The 9,361-nt window shown below is 45.8% G+C and overlaps 1 protein-coding gene across 1 annotated transcript; it reads left to right on the top strand.

Annotated features, from left to right (window-relative positions):
• The first annotated feature begins 6,665 nt into the window (after positions 1–6,665).
• On the top strand, positions 6,666–8,739 carry Gjd2 (gap junction protein delta 2). The gene is made up of 2 exons (XM_052181446.1): positions 6,666–6,736; positions 7,845–8,739. The coding sequence occupies exons 1-2, from the start codon at positions 6,666–6,668 to the stop codon at positions 8,737–8,739; spliced, it is 966 nt and encodes a 321-aa protein (XP_052037406.1).
• Positions 8,740–9,361: the final 622 nt, after the last annotated feature.

Here is a 9,361-nt window from a genome sequence, read left to right as displayed (position 1 = left end):
GTTAATGGTGTTCGTTATTACAGTGGAGCTTAGATTTGACTGCACATTGGAGCCAGAATAAGCTAAATATTTTTTCTTTTGAAAATACGAATGCGTAGATTTCACTTCCAGGAACGCTGATTTTTATTGGTCTGAGTAGAGCTTGGGTACTGTGAGCTTTCAAAGCTCTCTGGTGGTTTTAAGATGCAGTAAATATAAGAATCATTGCATTCGTGTGCTTCCCCTATTTCCACAAGTTGGACCCTTTACGGAGCAATAAATGAAGCAAGTGCCTTTTGTGTAATATCATCTGGAAAGGTTTAGATATCCCTTGCTCCCAAATAGCTGTTCACATCTTAAAGCATAGTATTCAAAAAGCTACCCAAAACTCTTCATTTCTTTGGAATGAAGGCTTTGCAACTTAAGTAAGGGTAATTCCTTTGAGAAGGATAATAGATAAGTGGTTATCAGTTGCTAACACCCTGTGTGTGTGCCCTTATCGGATTACTTTCCTGTGTGGTGGGAGAGTAAGGGGTGAGGATGGGCGAAGCAGTGATGGAGAATTCAGTGGTCAACAGGATATCAATTCAAGGTGAATCCCATCAAGGTAGAAACATGAGTATATAGCAAAAGAGTCCCAACCTTTCTAATCCTACGATTCTTTAATAAATACAGGCCCTCATATTTTGGGAACCCCAACCATAAAATTATTTCATTGCTACTTTATAACTCTAATTTGCTACCGTTATGAATCATGCTGTAAATATCTCATGTGCAGGATATCTGTTATGCAACCCCCAAAGGGGTCATGATTCACAGGTTGAGAACCACTGAATTAAACTAAACACAGAATGACTGACAAGTGAGGGTGGTCTCTCTCTGGTCTCAATCCACTGCAAAAAACAAGCAGCTCTCCATAGAAGCCTTTGTTATGGGTGCTTAAGAGAGACCAGAAGCCATGTTGGTTGACAAAAACAACCTCTGAACTAGATAGACTACACCGAGTCCCAGGAATCCTGATAAACTAGATGTTGGCAGCTTCAGAAAGTTAAGGAGCAGGCAGCCAGTAGAATTCACACGGGGCTTGGGTCTAAGCTTCAACTCTTAGAGACATTGCCTCTGGGGACTCACTCTGATCAAACCTTATAATATTGGAAGCTTAGCTAAGACAGCAGAAGAACTCACCCTGAGGTCTGACTTTCAGCACTGCACTCTGGTGTAAAAGAAGCAGAGGCAGGGTGCTGATGACAACCAAAAGATATTCTCCCAGTTGCACAATTTCTCAAGGGCAGGCCCTGCCCACACGTATTTCCTCTGTAATTTCCTCATCTCTTTTATACAGACTGCAAACTCAGCAGGAAGCCTAGCTATATCCTGCGTGGCTGGGGCTTTGGGTGGACAGTGACAAAGAGATCGTGGAGAGGCGGGTACCCAGACGCCAGGAAGGCTCTTTTGACCTCACTGTAGCTGAATAACTTGTGAATAGCTTTGACTTAAAAGAAATCTCTTCCTGCAGGTCTAATGAGCCTCCCTGGGAAGCTCCCGATGTGAATGGGAATCACGACTTGACATAAACGGGAAAGATTATGTGTCAGCAGGGCTGATTTGATTCTTAATGGAGTGTTAATTTATTTGCTGTGATTTCACACATCTGCTTTGGCCACAATACCATATTACGTTAATCTCTGAGATATTACTGCACAAGGTATATCTTCTATACACAAGGTGAGTGAGGAATGGGAAACTTGTACATGTGATTTTTTTTTTAAAGGGATACGTACTCTTTTATTCAAAGGACGAGCAGGAGGAAGATGGTAGATTTGACCATCGGTTAGAAACATGGTCACAGTTTGGATTTTGGGCTCATGAGACAGCAACAGATTTTAGTCATATTTAGGACTATTACAATCGATTGGGTAGGCTGAACAGCTTTATTCCCCTTAGATAGTAAATTTTGTGTATCCTTTAAGGCAAGTGTTTCTCTAAAAATCTGGGCTGAGATTTAAACATATCAAAGAAGCACAAAAGATAAAAAGGGAGATATACCTTTGCACCAAAGAATAGATTTCATTTGCCATTTATGTTCTTTTAAGTCTCCTAAGACAGGTAGGTTAGTTTTGCCCCTTCAAAAGACAGTTTAATATTTCCATTGGGGAACAGATGCATGTAGGCCACTGGGGGGAAGTGAGGCTGAGTTACTTCTAATGGTCTGTGAATGATATGTGAAAGACTTTACCATGGAGACCAATCCCAACTGGAGTGGAGTCCCTCCACATCACACGAATCCCAGGAGACTGCAGATGTTGCCACTTCCCAGGAGAGATGTGTCCAGGGCTCTGATCAGCTTTCCAAGGCCACCTTGCTGATGCTGATGCTGATGCTGATGCTGATGCTGCAGCCTAAGCTGTGCTGCTGCAGCACTACCTGGCTTAGTTTAGCAAGTGTCATGACCACAGTGAAGAGGAAAAGCGCAGAGAGGCAAGAAGCAGGGACCAGTACTTATCAAGACCCCCAATCCCAGTCTTCCAGACTAGCCGTAACATGTGAAAATCCCTAGGTGGCAAGTGGGTCCCCTTTTCCTCTCTGTATTAAATATAATTACACCAAAAAGAAGAGCTGAGGCCATCTCCAATCAGGGAACATGTAGCTCTCTTGGGTCACAGGAATTCAATGTTTTGTGTATCTTCATTATAGTCCTCCAACAAATGCATCATGTCCACAATGCTGAAGAACTGTGACAAGCACCATGAGGAGTACATGTCCTCTGCCATCCCAGTCACATATGGCCTGGGGAAAGCAGAGGTCAATACACCAACCTGTATTCTTACAGGTATGAAGCTCCAGTGAGGTTTTACTTACTGAATATTTGAAGTCGAGCTGTTAACAGGTTTGGTGTGGAAACTGTGGTTGAAGAAAATGAAGTTTTAAGTGTATGTAAAGGTAAGAGCACATCTGGATTCACCCATATAGTAAATTATGTCATTGCTAGAAACTCTACATTCTATTCTCAAGTCAGACTATTCAACCCACAGCCTTGACTAGTCTTTGCAACTTTTCCATCTAGAAGAGATGGAGTTTTTCCTAGTTGGCTAGACATCAATTTACAAAGTGAACAACCCAGGAATTATTGTAATTTAGATATCTCCAGGTGCCTATGTTCTCCATGATCCTAACTACCTTAAAGGTCTTCTTGTTTTAAATTACATCAGTCTTTCCAAAGACTCTGACTACATTTGCTGCTGTATGCTAAAGATTCCATGGTAAGCGGCATGGTGGGTGAATTGTGCCTTTTGTTCCCTAAGGATTTATGTTCTAGTGAGATCAAAAATGAAAGGTCTACCTTCACTCTAGCATGTGTAGTTCCTATGAAGTTTCACTTAAAGAGGCACATATAGGCCTGTTTAAAGATCTGTGAAGAGTGGAGTGGGATTTCTTGGATTCATTCCTGCACTAGCAAACATGGAATGTAAAAGCGCTCCAAATTTCAAGTGACAAGAGATTGTTAGTGACTCAAAAACTTGGACCCAACCTACCCAGACTTTAATTTAGCAATCTGATGTGGACCCTCAGTGTATTCTTCATGTAACCAGGTGCCCTACTGGACACTAAGGTCAAGTCTATCAGTTCTAAATTTGATTTTTCTCTGATGCCATGTATTTAGTGTTGTAGAATGACATTTAAATTAGAATTAATGGGAGGAACTTTGCAGTTGACTTAAATAAGTATCTTCAATCAGAGAGGAATTGAGCCGGTCAGAAGCTAGGCAGATGAAATAGTGCCCCAAGGAAGGTCAGAGAGGCCCAGCTGTGCGCAGAACCTCTTCATATTTAATGCAGAACAATCAAGGCAAATTACTCATTGAAAATGGAGTAGATTGGGCTCAAAAGAGAAAGTGAAACCCAAATGTGTTAGACAACTCATGAATGATTTCTGAAAATAAAAATAGTTAAAAGTTGGATCTTTTCTGGATTTTGTAGCCCCAACTTTTGGAATAACATTTGTGTTTTTTCTATAGATTTCATTTCTATACTTTTGCACATTTCTCTTGACAGGCCTTTGACCTTTGAAATACAGAGGTTTGAAATATAAGGTAATAAGATTTAAATTGATGAATATTTTAAGGTTATATTTTCTCCCATGGATGTTTCTCGCAGCCTATAATTTTAATTTCTTGAATGTGTTTTCATACAGAGAAATTGGGGTTGTGCTTTTTCTGTTTGTTGCAGTGCAACTGACAACTATATTTTTAATAAATAAAATAAAAACTGTTGCTTTTAAAAAATGGTGCTAAGAGTAAGTTTTCACAGCCTTAAAAAACAAGCTATTTAGGCCACAGATGTCTTACATTGTAGGTTCTATATAGAAGCGTTTTGAGTATATACCAGTGATACTGGTGTGTCTTCCATTTGTTGTATTGATGCCTATTTTCAACTAATAAACTGATGATTAACAAGTCAGTCACAGGCCAGAGACTGAACTTTCCATTAGACTTATGATAAAGCTTTAGAAAGCCTTAGGCACAGAAAACAATTTTGAGTTGTACAACTTATTGGGGAACATTTAAAGGTAATTAAACAGATTGTTCTTGGCACTCTGTCATTCATTGTCTGATTCTCCACTCCAAAAATGTCTGCCATAACTGGAACAAACACAGGGACTCAGGGGAGTGAGGAGGAAGCCGGGGAGAGCACATGGCTTGAGATGGGGGAATCACCGTCCCATCTGCTAACCAACTGGAAAGATTTCTTTCTGTCTCCATTCTTGTACCTTTTTTTTTTTCTGCCAAGAGAGTGAAACCACCCCCACTGTAACCATGACGCTGCCTTTATATGATACACATGTCTCCATTATTTTTAGTGGACTCCTTTACTACCTTCAGTGCAGAGCTGCTTCTTTGAGCTAGAAGTGTCAACCCCAAGAGACAGTCTTGGCACAGTTGTCCTCTGGCGCTCAAACTTGGGTTCTGTCTGTAAGCATTATGCATGCAGAAGGGTATGTGTGGGGACTCAGCACCCTTCCTCCTGGCCCTTCCTCAGGGCCACAAGATACCCAGTTGTTCTAGAATCAAAAGCACATCCTGGTGTAGCTTGTATGTTTCCTGTAGGTAATTAAGGCTGCATTCTATTCCTAAGACCAGCTAGCAACATTTTCACAGTCATGTTTTTGACAGGATGACAACAGCTTACTCATTGTGCTTTTGGTACACTTAAATGACACACTCCCGACCATGGTGTCTCCTAAAATTGACCCTACGTTAATTAGCAGCCTGGTGCAAATAGTCTCAATTTTCCTGGGGCCAATTAAGTAGATGTTGTAGATGGAACTGACATCAGAATGTAAATTTTAAGACCGAGTCTAGAATCTGTTCTTTGAGGCCAGGAGGAAAGCAAAGGCTGAATAGTGTGAGATTGTGAGCTGCTGTTTCTGCTAGATAAATACTGAGTCTGGGTCTCCTTAAATCCAGGCTGGAGCTGCTGACCTGGCTAGCATCCTCTACTCCCATCAGTTGTGTGCAAATAAAATCACTGCCTCCTAATCTGTGCTGGGAGAAATGAGAACGCATTAAGGCCCCTGGCTCGCTGCTAGGCACCTGTTTGGTTGGTAAATACTTTGTACCCAGACCTTCCTGCTCAGAACACCTTCACACCTGCATTTAGGCGTCAGCCAGCAGGGAGTCTCATTAGGTATTCCGCACCTCAGCACCTGATCCACACACTGAAGTCCGGACCCTCTGCAGCACTCTCGCAGGCGACTGTCCTCTCCCGGTAAGGGCTAAAAACTCCCTTCCCCCAACTAGCACCACCATCTAGAAAAGGAATTTTAGTGGTGTCTCAGAAGGCCCAAAGCTAAAGGTAAGGGACAGACGGGGGAGGGGTTGGGGGGAGGTAAGCTAAGCCATCTACTCGGGTCCCTCCTCACTCACCAACGTGTCTGTTCCTCCTGCGGGAGGCCGGCGGCCAGGTGAGGTTACCTGGGCGCCTCAGAAGCCCCAAGGGGCGCTGCAGTCCTCCTTCTCCCCATCCCCGGCGCAGCGGGGGACTCCAGACCGTCTCCTCCCCCCCGCGGCGCGCGGCCGCGGCCCCTCGGGCTCCGACGCTAGGCGACAGCGGCACGCCGCGCTCTGCTCCCCTCCGCCGACCTGGCGTGACGCAGGCGGAGACTACTTAAGGGCGGATTAGAGGCGGTGGCCGCGGATTCCCCAGCCCCGCAGCCAGCTCTGCGCGCCGCAGCGCGGGAGCGCCAGGTGCCCGCTCCAGTGACAGGCGCTGGGGTCGGTGCGCGGACCCTCCCTCAGACCGCAAGATTGCGGGGACCGCGGCGCAGACACCGGTCTCCCGCGGGCAGGAGCTCGGCCACCTGCACGCTGCCACCCAGCCCCGCCCCTCGCCGGGAGACTGCGGGAGTCCACCTGACCCCCGGACGGCACCGAGGTGCTGTCCAGCTCTTCCGCACCGCACCAGCAGCTCCATCGGTTGGGACGCACATAGATTGCTTCCCCCTACTCCCCTCTTTTAAGTGCAATAAAGGGGGAGGGCCTGGTGGATTTTTTTAAAAACAATTTTTGTTTGCTTCTTTAATTGGGGGCAATCCGCTCCTTGTCAGGAGGTGCGGCCCGGGGAGGGGCCAGGACCAAGAACGTGCCCGGTACTGCCCAGTCTTTGTCTGCTGCCTCCGGATGCACAGCGATGGGGGAATGGACCATCTTGGAGAGGCTGCTGGAAGCCGCGGTGCAGCAGCACTCCACTATGATTGGGAGGTAAGGGCACCAAGCCAGCCGTCAGCGGCCCGTCGGGCGGCCCTTGGGAATACCTTCTCCTATCTCTAACGACCCCCAGGTCCCCAGTCAGCCCTCTGCCTCCTCCCCAACCTCTGTCCAAGTGCCAGTGTTGCCTGCATTAAGGGATTACCCGACGCCCAGTGACGCCCCCCCTCCTCTAGTTACTCCTCCATCAGCTCCCCCATACTTTCTCTATAAAGCACCACAGGGGGGAGGGGATTCACACTCCCCTCATCAGAAAAGGACTTGTGGACTCAGTCCTGGTACCCCCACTCTCCGGAGTCAGCGCCAATCTCCATCTGGTTCCCTAAATAGAATCTACAAGGAAGGCAGAATTGCATTTGGACAGAGAAGGGCAAGTGGGGAGATGGATTTGCTCATCGCAGCAGATGTGCCAGTCTTTAACAGATATTTATTAAGCTAGACCATGTTCTCTGTTAAAACTTAGTGTCAGAGAACTGGCTTCTTCTTGTGAATATATCTTTAAGTATATATTTATATACATATGTATGTATATGGATATTTATTCATATTTATAGCGACCTACAGCTACCTATTTGTTTGTAGAAAGGTATATTTTGTATTCATAACTGTTTCTATAGAGAATTAAGTTCTACATGTAAAGACTAAGACACACACACATAAAGATTAATACTCACCCCAGGTGTAGATCTTCAAACACAATTCCTCTGTGAGGGATTCTGCATGCATTTGCCAGAGTAAAGGTGTGTTAAGAGTCTCTACATATTCTTTACATAGAGCTGGATATATATACATACATATATATGTATGTATGAATGTGTGTATGACAAAAGGAAACATATGCTACAAAGGGCCACAAACAGGGTATGAAATTGTGCAGATGTGAGATCCTTGTAATATGAAATATTATAAGCTTACCAGCACCAAGCAGAAAAGGAAGAGATAAAATTGTTTTCCAGGCTCTTAGTTCAGTACCACAAAAGGCTGGACAGCTCCCCTGTTCAAGGCCTGATAAGCACTTGAAAGAGAAAGGAAAGAACAGGGACTTTCTATGGATGACTTAGCCTATGAGAACCTTTCTCCCCCCTCCTCTTCCTCTGCTCAGGATCCTGTTGACTGTGGTGGTGATCTTCCGGATACTCATTGTGGCCATTGTAGGGGAGACGGTGTACGATGATGAGCAGACCATGTTTGTGTGCAACACCCTGCAGCCCGGCTGTAACCAGGCCTGCTATGACCGCGCCTTTCCCATCTCCCATATACGTTACTGGGTCTTCCAGATCATAATGGTGTGCACCCCCAGTCTCTGTTTTATCACCTATTCTGTGCACCAATCTGCCAAGCAGCGAGAACGCCGGTACTCTACTGTCTTTCTAGCCCTGGACAGAGACCCTGCTGAGTCTATAGGGGGACCTGGAGGAACCGGGGGTGGGGGCAGTGGAGGGAACAAACGAGAAGATAAGAAGTTGCAAAATGCCATTGTCAATGGGGTGCTGCAGAACACAGAGACCACCAGTAAGGAGACAGAACCAGATTGCTTAGAGGTTAAAGAGCTGACTCCACATCCATCTGGGCTGCGCACAGCAGCAAGGTCCAAGCTCCGAAGACAGGAAGGTATCTCCCGCTTCTACATCATCCAAGTGGTGTTTCGAAATGCTCTGGAAATTGGGTTTCTGGTGGGCCAGTACTTTCTATATGGCTTCAGTGTTCCAGGGTTGTATGAGTGCAACCGTTACCCCTGCATCAAGGAGGTAGAATGTTATGTGTCTAGACCTACCGAGAAGACGGTCTTTCTGGTGTTCATGTTTGCTGTGAGCGGCATTTGTGTGGTGCTCAATCTGGCTGAACTTAATCATCTGGGATGGCGGAAGATCAAACTGGCTGTCCGGGGAGCCCAGGCCAAGAGGAAGTCAGTCTATGAGATACGTAACAAAGACCTGCCTCGAGTCAGTGTTCCCAATTTCGGCAGGACTCAGTCCAGTGACTCTGCCTATGTGTGAAAGGGCAGGTTTGGGCAAGGCCTGCTGGATGGCATGTAGCCCCAAGGCAGATGGTGGCTCGGGGGTGTACAGGTTTGCCCTCATTTGCGTGATGCTCGCTGTGAAGGTCTAGGATACAGATATTAAGAGGTCTTCATCAACAACGAGGAGAAGTAGAACTGTCGCCACGTTACGCCATCAGTTCTACGGAGACCATTGGGTAGAGTGATGAGGCGGCTAAGCTGGGCATCCTTGGGCCTTCTTCTTTAATGGCCCTCCCTGCTCCTGATAATAGTGAACTGGCGTAGCTGCCAATCAAGAATTAGCTCTGCTGAGCTCTGTATTCTGGTGAATGGCATGAGTCAAACACTCATTGATATAAAATTTGTGACCCATCTCAGCACATACCCTTATCCTGGGCTGCAGAAAAAAAAATCCTGGAGGATATTTCTCCCCCTTCAGCATGCCCCTCTCCCTCAGACCCAGGATAGCATGCCAGCTTTTCTTTTTCCTTGATCTGGCCTTACATTAGCCCTAACACAGTTTCTCTGCAAGCTAGACGGAATCACATGGGGTGCTTTTTGGAGACTGGCCAGGGCAGAGGTTTGCAGTAGAGCCCCATATGACTGGCTCTTAGTCATTT

The sequence above is a fragment of the Apodemus sylvaticus genome, chromosome 5 (assembly GCF_947179515.1).
Source record: "Apodemus sylvaticus chromosome 5, mApoSyl1.1, whole genome shotgun sequence".
Lineage (NCBI taxonomy): Eukaryota > Metazoa > Chordata > Mammalia > Rodentia > Muridae > Apodemus > Apodemus sylvaticus.
The sequence above is the reverse complement of the archived record's forward strand: the minus strand, read 5'-3'. Positions and strand labels throughout refer to the sequence as shown.

What these genes read in the sequence shown, in the direction of transcription:
- Gjd2 (XM_052181446.1), top strand. Translation starts at nt 6,666, where the DNA reads ATGGGGGAATGGACCATCTTGGAGAGGCTGCTGGAAGCCGCGGTGCAG. An exon ending in CACTCCACTATGATTGGGAG is followed by an intron (nt 6,737 to 7,844) that starts GTAAGGGCACCA and finishes TCCTCTGCTCAG; the next exon opens with GATCCTGTTGACTGTGGTGG.